This window comes from Pogona vitticeps, chromosome 3 (assembly GCF_051106095.1).
Source record: "Pogona vitticeps strain Pit_001003342236 chromosome 3, PviZW2.1, whole genome shotgun sequence".
Taxonomy (NCBI): Eukaryota; Metazoa; Chordata; class Lepidosauria; order Squamata; family Agamidae; genus Pogona; species Pogona vitticeps.
The window spans coordinates 159210059-159226842 of NC_135785.1; the positions used below are offsets into that span (position 1 = coordinate 159210059).

The window sequence follows — 16784 nt, forward strand, 5'->3', positions numbered from 1 at the left end:
TTTTATACATGTTTATATTGATGTGTTTCTATCTCTGTAAGCCGCCCCGAGTAGACATTGTCTAGAGGGGCAGGGTAAAAATCAAATAAATAAATAAATAAATAAATAAATAAATAAATAAATAAATACACACACACACACACACACACACACACACACACACACACACACACACACACACACACACACACACATACATACATACATACATACATACATACATACATACATACATACATACATACATACATACATACATACATACATTAAAAAAGCACTATTGTTTAAAGAATGGTCTCCAGCATGTTCAGGCTACGTCAACATAACCATATTCATAATCTTAGAACTGCAGACCTGAAAGGGACCCTATGGATCATCAAACCCAGTCTTTGTTAAGGAGGCACAGTGGCAATTTGAACTCTCAATCTCTGGCTTGGTACTCAAAGCACTGAGCTATCCAGCAGTTTTTGAAAATGAAGTTCATAAAGCCCTGAGCTGTTGCAGATTCTTTTTGTGTAGTACACAGGGTTGGGGGTGATTAAATTGTTACATGTTGGGTTCAAACTTTGGAGGGAATATCAACTTGGTTTGTGTTTGAGATTTGGAAATGCCAGAATTTCCAAACTTAGCCAGTTGTCTGAAAGAAGCAAACAATAATTAATATTAACCACAGTTTGTTGGTTTTGATAAAATGTCAGAGGGTGGTTAAGCCAAACCATTTGAACTCCTTCTCCCAGCAGTGTGGGTGGAGAATGGGTTCACAGAAATCCAATGTTCATCTAGGTTTGTTCATGCCATGCTAAATACTGCTTTATTGTGATGCTTCTGGGAATCGACTGTGTCCTCCCTTTAAGTGCAGTCCAACCTCCAGACCCTGCCTCCTCCTTTTATCTTCATTTGAACTAACAGAGAAACAAGGTGCTGTACTATTATATTAGTACAGTACCTTGTAAATGAACTAGACACATAAGCAAAAACTGTTAAAAATGAAGTTATGAAGGCAAATTAAAGTGAAAGAAGGAGAGAATTACATTAACCAGCCAGTGTTGTTGAATTGAGAAATTTTAAAAGTTGTTGTTTAGTCATTAAGCTGTGTCCGACTCTTCATGACCCCATAGACTGGAGCATGCCAGGCCCTCCTGTCTTCCATTGCCTCCCAGAGTTGGATCAAATTCATGTTGGTAGCTTCGATGACACTGTCCAGCCATCTCGTCCTCTGTCGTCCCCTTCTCCTTGTGCTTCACACTTTCCCAAAATCAGGGTCTTTTCCAGGGAGTCTTCTCGTCTCATCAGATGGCCAAAGTATTGGAGCCTCAGCTTCAGGATCTGTCCTTCCAGTGAGCACTCAGGGTTGACTTCCTTCAGAATGGATAGGTTTGTTCTCCTTGCAGTCCAGGGGACACTCAAGAGCCTCCTCCAGCACCACAATTCAAAGGCATCAATTCTTCGGCGGTCAGCCTTCTTTATGGTCCAGCTCTCAATTCCATACATTGCTACTGGTAAAACCATAGCTTTGACTATGCAAACCTTTGTCGGCAAGGTGAGGTCTCTGCTTTTTAAGATGCTGCCTAGGTTTGTCATCGCTTTCCTTCCAAGAAGCAGGCGTCTTTTAATTGCGTGGCTTGCTGTCACCATCTGCAGTGATCATGGAGCCAAAGAAAGTAAAATCTGTCACTACCTCCATATCTTCCTTTCTATTTGCCAGGAGGTGATGGGAGCAGTGACTATGATATTAGTTTTTTTTTAATGTTGAGCTTCATACCATTTTTGCACTCTCTTCTTTCACACTCATTAAGAGGTTCTTTAATTCCTCCTCACTTTTTGCCATCAGAGTTGTATCATCTGCATATCTGAGGTTGTTGATATTTCTCCTGGCAATCTTAATTCCGGCTTGGAATTCATCATTCCTCTGGAATGCCATCACCTGCACTGGCCTTGTTGTTAGCCATGCTTTCTAAGGCCCGCTTGACTTCACTTTCAAGGATGTCTGGCTCAAGGTCAGCAGACACACTATCTGGGTTGTCTGGGACATCCAGATCTTTCTGGTATAATTCCTCTATGTATTCTTGCCGCCTCTTCTTAGTGCCTTCTTCTTCTGTTAGGCCCCTACCACTTCCATCCTTTATCATGTCCATCTTGCATTAAAACTTCCTTTAATATCTCCAATTTTCTTGAACAGATCTCTGGTTTTCCCTTTTCTATTCTTTTCCTCTATTTCTTTGCACTGTTTGTCTAAGAAGGCCCTCTTGTCTCTCCTTGCTATTATTTGGAAGTCTGCATTCAATTTTCTGTAACTTTCCCTATCTCTCTTGCATTTTGTTTCCCTTCTCTTCTCTGCTATTTGTAAGGCCTCGTTGGACAGCCACTTTCTTGCATTTCCTTTTCTTTCGGATGGTTTTTGTTGCTGCCTCCTGTACAATGTTACAAGCCTCCAACCATAGTTTTTCAGGCACTCTGTCCACCAAATCAAGTTCTTTAAATCTGTTCTTCCCTTACAGTGTGTATTCATTAGGGATTTGGTTTAGATTATACCTGACTAACCCTGTGGTTTTTCCTACTGTCTTCAGTTTAAACTTGAGTTTTGTTATAAGAAGCTGACGATCAGAGCCACAATTAGTCCAGGTCTTGTTTTTGCTGACTATGTAGAGCTTCTCCATCTTTGGCTGCAGAGAATATAATCAATCTGATTTCGGTATTGCCTATCTGGTGATGTCCATGTGTAGAGTCACCTCTTGTGTTGTTGGAAAAGAGTGTTTGTGATGACCAGCTTATTGTCTTGACAAAACTCTATTAGCCTTTGCCCTGCTTTGTTAGTCAGAACTCCCAGGCCAAACTTTCCCTGTTGTTCCTTTTATCTCTTGACTCCCTTCTTTAGTATTCCAGTCCCCTATAATGACAAGAACATCTTTCTTTGGTGTCAGTTCTAGAAGGTGTTATAAATCTTCATAGAATTGGTCAATTTCAGCCTCTTCAGCATTGGTGGTTGGTGCATAAACTTGGATGACTGTGATGTTGAAAGGTCTGCCTTGGATTCATATTGAAATCATTCTATCATTTTTGAGATTGTATCCCAGTAAAGATATTCCCATACTTTTTTTTTTTTTTTTTTACTATGAGGGCTATTCCATTCCTTCTACAGGATTCTTGCCCACAATAGGAGATATGATAATCATCTGAATTGAATTTGCCCATTCCTGTCCATTTTAGATCACTGACACCCAGGATATCAATGTTTATTCTTGCCATCTCCTGTCTGGCCACATCCAGCTTACCAAGGTTCATAGATCTTACATTCCAAGTTCCTATGCAGTATTTTTCTTTGCAGCATCGGACTTTGCTTTCACTTCCAGGCCCATCCGCAGCTAAGCGTCCTTTCGGTTTTGGCCCGACCACTTCATTAGCTCTGGAGCTACATGTACTGAGGCTCTTCCTCAGTAGCATGTTGGACGCCTTCTGACCCGAGCGGCTCATCTTCCAGCATCATATCTTTTAGCCTTTTGTATCTGTCCATGCAGTTTTCTTGGCAAAGATACTGAAGTGGCTCGCCAGTTCCTGCTCCAGGTGGATCGTGTTTAGTCAGAACTCTCCACTGTGACCCCCTCCGTCTTGGGTGTCCCTGCGCGGCATAGCCCATAGCTTCTCTGAATTACTCAAGCCCCTTCGCCATGACAATGCAGCAATCCGTGAAGGGGATTTAAAAAGTAGTTTGTGATTAATGACAAGGTTAAACTGTTGATGGGATAAAAGAGAACTGTTCATCTTTATGCTTGCCCATAAGGAAAAAGTGAAGCACAAAACTAAGAAAAAGGAAGACATAGATCCATAAGAAGTTGAGCAGGCCAGTTGCTCAATTTAGCTTATCCAATGTTTATGTTCAGTGAAGAGCTTATTTAACTGAAAAATCTAATAACACATCCAGTTCCTGAATCTTAAAAAGAGCTAAAAATTACAAACATGGCAAGAATACATTCTGGAAAAGATGAATGAGGAAAATTAAAGCTGCAGATCATTGGGTTAAAAGCAGTTAATGAAATAGTAAGGTAAGGTTTTGCTAAATGAACAAATCATGTGAAATAATATTTATGTTTGAATCCGTAGCATGTACAGTATCTCCATTTTGAAAGGTGTTTGGGTAACTTAAAATATAAGTACATTTTCTAAGAAACTAAGGGTTTTTTTTAGCACTTTATTATTGCAGAAGAGATTGAGAAAATATTTGCTGGCAGACTCTTGATCTGAAGTCATTGTTATGGATTACAGACTGCTAGACTATTAAACCTGACTGTACATTCATAACCAAGTCCAGCTGAGCTGATGAAGTGAATGTTTAAAGATGAAAATAGTCAATTTACTTGAAGAAATAGCAGATAAGCATCAAGGATGTGGGTTCTATAAACAGGGCAGATTTTTAAAAATTCTCAACCACTTCCTTATTAAAAGGTCATGTTAAAGAATTAAGTTCTCAAAGCTCTGGCTGGAATTTTTCCAGTTATGCAAATGTTAAACCTGATACTGTTCTAAAAGCTTTCTTCAGAGAAAAAAACAAAACAAATCAAAACCTTTGTTCCAAATAGATATTGAGATGGTATGAGGAAGACTGAGCGTAGTGGAAATGACTAATAGACCTAAAGAATATTAAACACATAGCATAGGGCAGTGGTCCCCAACCTTGGGCCTCCAGATGTTCTTGGACTTCAACTCCCAGAAATCCTGGCCAGCAGAGGTGATGGTGAAGGCTTCTGGGAGTTGTAGTTCAAGAACATCTGGAGGCCCAAGGTTGAAGATCACTGGCATAGGGTACAAACCTAAATGTAGTTGGAAAGAGATACACCCAGTTGAACAGAGTGGGATTTACCTTTCAGTTATCTCAATTTTGCCTGATTGTCTAATTCATCTATACTGTATATATAAGCTGGCAGGATGGCTTTGTAATGGATTGGAACACCTGGCCATCCAGTTTGATTCTCCCACACTCTGCCTCCCAAGAGAAGAGCCAGATGTGTGGCCTTGGGCAACATGCAGAGTCCCAGAGAACCACTACAAGGAGCAACTGGTAAACCACTTCTGAGTAGCCTATTCCCAAGAAACCTTGGGAAAGGTTGCACTCACTTGGAATCAGCGTGATGGCACACTGTTTATTAATTCTGATTGTAGACTATAAATTTAATTAATTGCTTAATTTAATTTATAGTCGAAAAATTGGAAGAGTTGAAAATCCTTATCAAGTTTAAGAATGGTTTGATATTGTTCACTGAGAATTAACATCTGATTAAGTTCATTTTGGGTAATACAGTAGATAGGCATAGATAGCTTAAATCAGTCGTGTCTAAAATTAAAATATTTTTGCAAGAGTTTAATTTAAAACATTTGTTATTCCCATAGTGCTGTTCAGTGTATAAAAATCTGTATTTCCTGTGCCCAGCAAAGTGTATTTTCTGGCATTTCTCTAGTCACCACATGATTAGTATAACTGTGAGAATATGGCTGAGGAGTAATGAGTCTTAATGTGACAATTTCAGTTGGCTTCTGTTTGTTTTTGTTTGTGCTTAGTTATTGTGTAAGCAATTATGCTGGTTGCATGATAGAATGAATGGGTTGAATGATATTTATGACAGTTCATAGGGGTAAGAATTTATCTCCAGGGAACTTTGTTGTGATTGGTTGCTTTCCCCAGTCCCAGTGGGACAGGGGAAAGAAAGTGTGAGTGGGGGTTTAAGATGTTGGGTAGTTAGGACAGGACTTTGAAGTTTGTTATGATAATTAAGAATAGATACGAAAAAGATAATATATAATGGGTGAAAGTTTTAACCAAAACCCCAAGTTTTACCTCATGATAGCTAACAGACTTCAGAATGTAGCAAAGGTTGGTAGTATTCACTGCCTGTATCTTTGCAAAGCTGTTCAAAAAGTCCTTAATTCAGTGATTTGCATTTTATAACACTGGCAATTTTGACTGATTCGTTCAAGGTCTTCTTTAGCTTTTAAGGTCTCATTTTAGCAGCTAGAGCTTCCCTATGTATGCAGCAGTAGTATCAAGTCACCAACTGTATGATTTCCTTAATCCATGCTACAAGTCTCGTAAGCTTTCCAGACATTGCTTGTGCCCCATCTGTGCTAATTCCAATGCATTTCATCCAGTCCATGTCATGAGATGGTATAAACTTGTTTATGCTGTTAAATACTTCTTCAGCTGTAGTGTGTACCAAAGAGGAGATGAACAATATGTCTTTGAAAACATTGCTCTCATGCTTATATCTAACTAGCACAGTGAGGTTGCTTTCATAGAACCATAGAAAAGTGAAGTTGGAAGGGTCCTACAAGGTCATCAAGTCCAACCCCCTGCTCAATGCAGGAATCTAATCAAAGCATATCTGCCAGGTGATTATCAAAGTTTTTATTGAATGACTCCTGTGTTGGAACACTCACCAACTTCCAAGGTAACTGGTTCCACTGTCGTACTGCTCTAACAGTTAGGAAGGTTTTCCTGATATTCAACCAAAATCTTCCTTCCTTTAACTTGATCCCATTGTTGCGTGTCCTGCACTTTGGGATGATCGAGAACAGATCTTGCCCCTCCTCTGTATGACAGGCTTTCAGATATTTGAAAAGTGCAATTAGATCACCTCTCAGTCTTCTTTTTTCAAGGCTAAACATGCCCAATTCTTTCAGCCTTTCCTCATAAGGCTTGGTTTCCAGCCCCCTGATCATCCTTGTCGCCATCCTCTGAACTTGTTCCAGTTTGTTACCATCCTTCTTGAAGTGTGGTGTCCAGAACTGGATACAATACTCAAGGTGAGGCCTAACCCTTGCTAAATAGAGGGAGACTAGCACCTCATGGGATTTGGAAACTATACTTCTATTAATGCAGCCTAAAATAACATTTGACTTTTTTGTAGCCACATCACACTGTTGGCTCATATTTAGCTTGTGATCTACGACAGTTCCAAGATCCTTCTCACTCACTGTTTTGCTGAGCCAGGTATCCCCCCATCTTGTAACTATGCAATTGGTTGTCACGTTCCCGGGGGTTACAATAGCCGAAGTCCAGTAAACCAGTCCAGGGTCAGAGATACCAAGAATGCAAACCAGAGTTCCAAAACAAACTTACAGAGTGCAGTCCAAAGTCAAAGTCCAGGGTCAGATACACAGTCAGAGTCCAGAGTTCAGAGTACATAGTCCAGGGCCAAGGTCCAAAGTTCAATACCAGTGCAAGTCCAGGGTCAAGGTCCAGAGTTCAGGAACAGGAGACGTGGGTGCCAGCCAAGATGTTGACTCCTTGCTTCCTCAAAGTTTCTTGCTTCGCTGAAGCTTGTTTTATCCTGAAGCAGCTCCCTGAGCTGTTGGAACACTCTCTATTCTGCTAGTACTCAGGACTAGGTGAACACAGGTCCCTGTGGAAAGCTTTAGAGCGATCCTCTGCTCTTCTTTCCCTGAGTCTTTTCCAAAGCCTGCCCCGAAGCCTGTCTGCTGTGGAGGGAGAACCTGGAGGCTGCTCAGCTGTTTCCAATCTCTTCACATTCTCCTCAGCCACAATTAACCCTTCTGGGTCCAGATCTTCAGGCGCACTCATGACATTGGTTTCTTTTTCCGAGGTGCAGTACTTTACATTTATCCCTGTTGAATTTCATTATGTTGGTTTCAGCCCAGTGTTCCATCCTATCAAGGTCATTTTGAATTTTGTTTCTATCTTCTAGAGTATTAGGTATTCCGCCTAATTTGGTATCATCTGCAAATTTGACAAGTATTCCCTGCACTCCCTCATACAAGTCATTAATAAAAAATATTGAAGAGCACCAGGCCCAGGACTGAGCCTTGGGGTACCCCACTAATTATCTCCTCCCAGTTAGAGAAGGGCCCATTAATCATCACCCTCTGAGTACATTCTGTAGCCAGTTGTGTATTCACCTGACAGTTGATCTATCCAGCCCACACCTAATTAGCTTGCTAATCAGGATATCATGGGGCACTGTCAAAAGCTTTGCTGTTTGTTATGTCTATGATTCTTCATCGTGGTCTTCTGTGAATGCACACAAAGGGTTAATACCAGCGCCAGCGTTGGGCCTCTCGGAACGTTTTCTAGCTGCAAGAGAAAAGTAACAATGTTTAGGACTACCCCTACTGCGCACGCCCAGCCTAACCGTCCCTCAGTTCCATTTTTCCGCCTAGCGGTTTGGAGCCTCTCGTCTTAGCTGCGTTACTGCGATATATCTGATTTTTTGGCTTTTGACCTAGCTTCGCTCTCGGACTACCCTAGCGCTTTTTCCCTTCAACTTGACGACCCGGTGTGTTTTTCTGGCTTTATTCGGACTGATTTCGGACTGCTCTGCCTTATCCTAGGACTTGTCGTTTCGGTTTCCTTACTGCCCTATGTCCCCTTCCGGGCCGTTCAGCAGGTGTGTGGTGTGCGACCGCAAAATTCCTCATCAGGACGGCCACGATACTTGCCTGTATTGTTTGGGCGAGTCGCACAATCCCAAAGCTTGCCCACACTGCAAAGCCTTCACTAAGGCCGCTCTCAAAGCTCGCCAACAGCGCCTTAAACTTCATCTGTGGGAGTCAACGTTGTCTTCCACGGCGCCCTCGGAGGGGGAAATGGCTTCCACTTCTCGAGCAGCTCCTGTTCAGTCAGTCGTCTCTAAAGTCTCCAAAATGTCGAAAAAATCCGCGTCGTCGAAATCGGCCGCTCCTGCTTCGAACCCCGAGCCTCCGGCTCCGAAAGCTAAGCCGTCGAAATCGTCCAAAGCTAAGGCGGCCGCCCAGCTTAAAATGACTTCCATCCCGCTTTCTCCGAGCTCGGGTTCCATCCCATCACCGATTCTTGAGGAGTTGTCGAGGCGCTTCGGGGCCTCGTCCGAGGCACCCGCTCCTCCTCCTTCTCGACGTACTGAAGTGATACCGCCTTCGGGAAGGTCTTCCCCGACACCGAGCCAGTTAGTCGCTGTCACTACTGGCCTCGCTTCTGCCCCACATAGCCCCTTTCCTGCGGGCCAGGGGTCGCCTCCCGTGTCGATCTCGTCCGTACACTCGGACTCGAGATCCCCTCGAGAGAAGATACCTCGATCACCTGTGCGTTCCAGGTCGAAATCTCCTCGAGGCAAACGTTCTCGCACGGAGAAGCATGGCTCCCCGAGTCGGTCCCCTTCTTCCGGCCGCTCGAGGTCGAAGTCTCCTCGACGGAAACGATCAAAGAAGAGGCATCGAGCTTCCACTCAGTCCGACTCTGGCGATCGCTCGGACTCGAAATCTTCTAAGCGTAAACGCTCTAAGAAGAAGCACCGTTCTCATCGACGTCGTAGCAAGCATCGACGTCGATCTTCTTCTTCCCGTTCGGCGGATTCCGACCGCCCTAAGCGTCGTAAGCACCATCGACGTCGACGCGACCGTTCGACGTCTCCTTCTTCGTCTTCGACATCCGCATCTCGAGACCGGTACCGCAAAAAGATCCGGTACATATATGTGTCTTCTTCTTCGGAGTCGACCCGACCTCGACGCCGACGCCGGACTATTCGACCCAGAGACCAGCCTCCTGCGTTACCGGTTGCCCCTCCGCCGCAACCGGCCCCTTCCACCTCGGCGCCAACCGTGGTCCCAGTTCGACCCCCGACAACGCAGGTCGGCATCGAGAAGCCCCCTCCAAAGAAGAAGAGGGATGTCTTCTCCTCTGATCCAGATGAGGTGTCCACGGAGCGGTCTTCTGACTCCGACCAGGAACAACCCCCTCCCTTGCCACCGCATGATTTACCTCCGGGTGATCTGGTGCTTTCCGATACTGGCGATACTCACGCCCCTTCTCCATCTGAGGATTTTTCTTCTTACTCTCAGATGATGTCCAGGCTTGCCAAGACCCTCAAATTGGACTTGAATCTCCCTTCGCCTCCCGGAGAGGACTTGTTCTTTGGGGACATCAAGAAGGACAGTACCGCTCCCCCCAGTATAGCCTTTGTGCCTGTGGTTATGGAGGCCATCAAGGAATTCTGGGCTCAGCCTGCGACTACACCTAATGTCCCTCGTCGCACAGAGCACTTCTACAAGATTCATGGGGCTGACACTCATTTTCTGCTCAAGCATCCCATTCCAAACTCACTCATTGTTGAGACAAGTTGTTCAAGGCCTTCGGCTAAAGCCCATGTTACCCCAGTTGACAAGGAGGGTAAAAAGCTGGAACTCATCGGCAGAAAAATCTACTCCCTTGTCACCTTGCTACTTCGAGTCATAAATTATCAAACTGTTTTCGGAGCCTATCACAAACAATTGTGGCTCAAGCTTTTGCCGGGGTTGAAAATGATACCTGAAGACGCCCGGCAAGCTTTTCTTAATTCCTATGAGGAAGCTCAGACGGTATCCAAGTATGAACGTCTTTCCATCAGACATGCAGCAGAAATCTCTGCCAGACGCTTGGCTCCGTTCTGCTGACATAATGGAGGACGTCAAGTCAAAGGTTGAGAGCCTCGCCTTCGACGCTACCGGGCTGTTCAACGAAAAGACCGACTCCCATTTGGAGGACCTTCACAAGGCTAAGAGAACTGCTAAATCCTATTCTGTTCAGTCTCAATCTAGACAGCGACGCCCTCAATGGCGTAAATCTTATGGACAGTATCAATCTTCCCAACAATACCGTCCTTACAAGCACCTACCTCAGCAGCGCTCTGGCCAGTCCTCTTCTTCTGTCCAGGGCTATCAAGGATACCGCCCTCGTCCTCCCCATCGCCGCCAACCCTTTAAGCCACCTGGCAGGAAACAAAAACAGTATCTTTGACTTTCGGCCCCCCGTTTTCACCCATTCACCACCTACCACCCGTCTTCAACCGTTTCTTCACAACTGGTCTGTCATCACAAACGACACTTGGGCTCTGAAAATTATTCAGCACGGTTACCAGCTGGAGTTTATAAGATCTCCTCCGCTAGGTTTCATAACTCATTCTCCCTTCGACTCCTCGCTAGAGGAAGAAATATCATCTCTCTTGGAAAAAGATGCCATCTCTACGGTACCACCCCGCGACATACAATGCGGGTTTTACTCCCGCTACTTCGCTGTCTCAAAAAGCGGAGGAGGCATAAGGCCCATCCTCGATCTAAGACTCCTAAACACTTATCTGCGACCCAGACGTTTTCGGATGCTCACCTTAGAGTCCATCATGCACCTGCTGAAGAACAACAATTGGTTCGTCCTCATAGATCTCAAGGACGCATACTTTCACGTCACTATCCACCCCGACCACCGCAAGTTTCTTCGGTTCATCTTTCAGGACACAATCTACGAATTCCAGGCCTTGCCATTCGGCCTGTCCACAGCTCCCCGGACCTTCACCAAGGTCATGGCTCCGGTGGCAGCTTACCTTCGTCTCAAGGGCATTCACGTTTACCCTTACCTGGACGATTGGCTCGTCGTCTCCACCTCGCGGAGGCAGTCCCTGAAAGACACAAAGTTCATCCTGTATCTTCTCTCCAATCTCGGTCTCACTGTCAACAAACAGAAGTCTCGGCTCATTCCCTCCAAAACAGTTCAATACATAGGAGTCTGTTTGGACGCTGTAAAGGGTCGAGTCTTTCTTCCCTCAGAGAGAATACACAAGATCCAACGAGCCATCAGGAAATTTCTCCCCGGTGCTCGGGTGACAGCCCATCACGCCCAACACCTCCTCGGCCTGATGTCTTCTACAACGCCGGCGCTAGCGCACGCTCGCCTCAAACTCCGGTCGCTCCAATCATGGTTCCTCACCCTTTTCGACCCTATGATGGACAGTCAGAGGAAACGCCTTCGTGTCACCCCGGAGCTTACCAGACAGCTCCAGTGGTGGATGTACACACCCCATCTCACGGTTGGCCGGCCCTTTCGTCCACTCCGTCTCACCGTTCAGGTTACAACGGACGCCAGTCCGTCCGGCTGGGGGGCGCACTGCGGGCGTCGCACCATTCACGCCCTCTGGACACCACAGGAAGCCATGTTCCACATCAATCACCTGGAACTGCTGGCGGTTATCAAGGCCTTCAGGTCCTTCCTTCCTCTCCTGCGCGGCCGCGGAGTTCAGCTGGTGACGGACAACACTACCACAATGCACTATGTCAACAAGCAGGGAGGAACCCGCTCTCACTCACTCCTGTATCTCTCCATCCTCCTTTGGGAATGGTGTTACCGTCATCATATCTACCCTGTGGCCATCCATGTAGCCACGGAGGACAACACAGTGGCGGACACTCTGAGCAGGCTTCATTATCAGACTCACGAATGGGAGTTAAACCCTCTGGTCTTCCAGGACCTTTGCCGCCAATGGGGGACCCCAGTGCTGGACGTGTTCGCATCCCCTCACAACGCCAAATGCTCCCGGTATGCGTCCCGGGCAGGTCTCGGTCGCCACTCGCTCGGCGACGCGTTCATGATTCCATGGAACCAGGGTCTCTTGTACATGTTTCCACCGATCCCGTTGATACAGAGATCCTTGATCAAACTCCGACATTCGATGACTCCGGCCATTTTCATCGCACCCTTTTGGCCTCGCCAAGTGTGGTTCCCCACTCTAGTCAGCATGGCTGTGGACTCAGTAACCCTTCCGATATGGCCGGACCTACTGACCCAGGAAGCAGGCGAAGTCCTTCACCCCGACCTCGACACGCTCCATCTGACGGCGTGGAGGATCGTCCAGAAATTCAGGAGGTCTTGACCAACGCCATCAAGCCCTCCACGTCTCGCTTGTATGCCTACAAGTGGAAAAGCTTTCTGAAATTTACCCAGCAGAGGGATCTCGCCTCTTCCCCTGTGTCTCTGTCTACACTTCTGCAGTATCTCCGTTACCTGTTCGATTTCCACCTGTCTGTCTCTACTATCAAGGTGTACCTGGCTGCGGTTGTCTTTTTCCAACCCAGAGCTTCTCCCTCTTCCCGTTTTTTCTCCCATCCCACTGTCAGGATGTTTTTGAGGGGTCTCTCTAACCTCCGACCTCCCGTTCGTCCTCCACTCCCTCAGTGGTCCCTACATTTGGTTCTGCACGCCCTATCCAGAGCCCCATTTGAACCCATGGCTACCTGTGACCTCAAGATGCTTTCTTTAAAAACGCTATTCCTAGTAGCTATCACCTCTGCCCGTCGAGCTAGCGAGCTGGCAGCTCTCCGTCATGACCAACCTTTTCTTCAATTCTTTAAAGACAAGGTTATGCTTTACCTGGACATATCTTTTCTTCCCAAGGTGGTCTCCGACTTCCACGTCAATCAGCCACTTATTCTCCCAACTTTGTTTCCGTCTCCGACGACTGATGTTGAACGCATGCTCCACATGCTTGATGTTCGACGGTCCTTAGCTTTTTACGTGTCCAGGACCAAGGACTTTCGCCTGGCCAACAGACTCTTTCTTTGCTACTTCGGCCCAAAGAAGGGCTGCCCGGCCTCGCCGTCCACGCTCTCTCGGTGGCTCGTATCTACCATCGCCCTTGCCTACGAGCTCAACCACAGAGATCCTCCACAGGGACTTAAAGCCCATTCCACCCGGGCTGTTGCCTCATCCACTGCCTTACTTCGTGGCGTCGACCTGCCCGACATCTGCCGGTCCGCTACGTGGTCCAATGCCTCTACCTTCATAACCCACTACAGATTGGACGTGAGGGCAAAGGAGGAGACCAAATTCGGGAGGGCAGTGCTAGCATCGGCTCTTCAGTGACAGCCCACCATCCGGTTAGTAAGCGTGCTAATCACCCTTTGTGTGCATTCACAGAAGACCACGATGAAGAAAGAAAGGTTACTTACCTGTAACGATGGTTCTTCAAGTGGTCATTCTGTGAATTCACACAATCCCGCCCGGCCTCCCCTCTGTCTGTCTGTCACTGGCATCTCTATGACTCGAGGGCCTATGGCGGACAAATGGAACTGAGGGACGGTTAGGCTGGGCGTGCGCAGTAGGGGTAGTCCTAAACATTGTTACTTTTCTCTTGCAGCTAGAAAACGTTCCGAGAGGCCCAACGCTGGCGCTGGTATTAACCCTTTGTGTGAATTCACAGAATGACCACTTGAAGAACCATCGTTACAGGTAAGTAACCTTTCTTTTCATGTTAGCCGCTCAGAGTGGTATAAATATACCAGATGAGCGGGATATAAATCAAATAAATAAATAAATAAATAATAAATATCCAATTGCACTGCAAAATAGGGGGACGTGAATTCCTTCTAATAATTGGTCCTTGATATTGGCTAACAAACCATCGATTCACTTCTTAACTGTTTCATTTAACAAAGGTATTAAGGAAAGGTGTTTGGCAGCTTCTCCTTGATCAATGCAGAAACCATGATTTTGCTGCAGGCAATGTGTGAGGTTTTCTGGTTTTTGCTATTAGTTGATGAGACCCTCATTGCATGCATTTATTTATTTATTTATTTATTTATTTATTTATTTACTTACTTACTTACTTACTTACTTACTTACTTATTTTCATTGTTATAACCAGTTGCAGTCTTTTTTAACCATTTTCTTACTTTCCTGAAGCCCATGCTCATTACTTTTGAAAAAAAACAGTGCTCTTTCTGAGTCTCAAAATGTGTTGCTATGAAATTCACTGTGATAATATTGAAAAGTCACTTTATCCGACAATATCTAAACGGTTTTATTAACAGAAATTGAAGAAGAAACATGATCACGAAGTCTGTCTAAAAACTCACTCTGACACAGACTGACTCCACCTCTCTTCCCGTGGTTTCTTGCAGAATCGTTTAATTAATTAATTGTTATAATTTTTTCTTGCACTTGTTACGCTTTATGTTGTAAGCCGCCTAGAGTGGTCGAACTGACTAGATAGGTGGGGTATAAATAAATAAATAAATAAATAAATAAATAAATAAATAAATTTCTGACTGTCTACAGAGTAGCAAGAACTTGCATGTCCTCACTATGTGCAGAAATATCAAACAGTTATTTTCATAACCGATTTTTACTTTTGTATGTTTTTAATGGAGACCGTAGGTCAGAAAAGCCAAGTTTTGCACAAACAAGGAAGAGAAATTAAAATCTTGTTCTATGTTTCCTTTTCTTTCTTTCTTTCTTTCTTTCTTTCTTTCTTTCTTTCTTTCTTTCTTTCTTTCTTTCTTTCTTTCTTTCTTTCTTTCTTTCTTTCTTTCTTTCTTTCTATCTTTTTCTTTCTTTCTTTCTTTCTTTCTAAACTGCAAAAGGTCATTTCTGTAAGCCTTTGCGGATTCACTGCCTTTCCAGCAACTTCTTTCAAAGAACAAATATACAGATAAGTCCCAAGGCTATAGCATCCTAAAGAAGAACAATTGTTTGTGCTCACAAGGAAACAATATTATTTATATACTGTAGGTTGTGTTTATTTGTGTGTGAGATCTCATGATGATTTGGATTTATAAAATGTTTCCCAAAAAAATGTGTTGGTGTTGTTGTGTTTTTGTGGGGGGTGGGTTGCTTGTTTGTTTGTTTGTTTGTTTGTTTTGGTAAGAGCATAGGCTGAGTAACCTTATGTTGTTTTTATTACAGCAAAGAGCTCCAGGGAAGGTTTTACTGGATGCGGTCTGCAATCATCTGAACCTGGTTGAAGGTGACTATTTTGGCCTTGAGTTTCTCGATCATAAGAAGATCACGGTATGCGGTGAAGCTTTTTACATAATTTATTTCTTAAGCATTTTTCCCTGTTTTCTTCTGTGCAACAATATTCTTCCTGGGGGAAAACCTGGAGATAAGGCATCATTTAAACTTTCAACCATTTCCAGCTTTATTTCACTGCTACTGAAACTAGACTTAATATTAGATTTGTGCAGCCCAGTTTCAGAACTATGTGTAATCATGTAATTTTTAGAGAGAGTTTATACAATACTGATACCATATAATTGCGATTTTCTTTTCATTACCTTTCAGCTGAAGAAATGCATAATGTAATGTATACTGTCTATGACTACACTTACCCATACACATCTGAGTACAGTAGAACCTCCAGTTTATAAGAGAGAGAAAAATTGTTTCACTTAGTTTTTCTTAATAAGAACGCTTCTGCCTTAAGAAATAGGTGGCATCATGAATAATTTGCAGGATGATTTGTCAAAATCACATGCCAGTTAAACGGCTTTTGTAATGTATACCCTCCAGTTTATCTTTGCTGGCCTCGTATTCCTTGGCAGTGGGGATATAGACATTCTGTTGCAGTGTGCCAAGTACTTTGTGTATTAACTTTTGGCTAGATTAAAATCATATATTGTCGAACTGCTTTTTGCCTTCTTAAATATGATTTTTGTGCCAAAAATAACAGTATGGAGCCACCTACTCTGTGCAATGTGCCCAGAGTATTTGTAGCTTTATTGTGTCTTAGTCACTTTTTTTGAGAAATTTGGCAGTGCTGACATGTGCCATGTGTGAAGTTCAGTAACAAGATGTAGAGTTAATGCCACAAAATAGCAATCTGTTTTTGAAACATCTGAAAAACTATATTTTCCTGCATTTGGATAACAAATAAATGATGAAGGCATAGTTTTTTACTATCTAACAAAATACAGCTTTAAAAAACTGTTTTTAAAATTCTGTCTTAAAGGAATTATTCATAAATTTTAACATAGGTGTATAGAACATTGAAATGAAAATGCTTGAGTTAAGTCACCATTTTAGGGTTTGTAAAATAACAATTAAAACAGAATAATTTAAAGCACACACACTTCTCTTTTAAAAAATAGCATTTTACTGTGACAGTTGTGGTTGTGCTAGTGTAAGAAGAACACATTTCTTCTGCTACATATTTAAAATCCAGTTATGGTCAAATCTAACATAACTTTATGTTCCTCTTTTAAAAAACAAAAGATTTTGT

The 16784-nt window shown here is 44.0% G+C and overlaps 1 protein-coding gene across 5 annotated transcripts in view; it reads left to right on the forward strand.

The window, feature by feature from the left end:
- FARP1 (FERM, ARH/RhoGEF and pleckstrin domain protein 1) overlaps positions 1–16784 on the forward strand; it is a 239662-nt gene that overhangs the window by 145253 nt on the left and 77625 nt on the right. For all 5 annotated transcript variants that reach the window (XM_072994671.2, XM_072994672.2, XM_072994673.2 and 2 more), the window contains exon 3: positions 15470–15574. In XM_072994671.2, coding sequence (XP_072850772.2) covers positions 15470–15574 — 105 coding nt within the window. The remainder of the gene's footprint in view (positions 1–15469; positions 15575–16784) is intronic.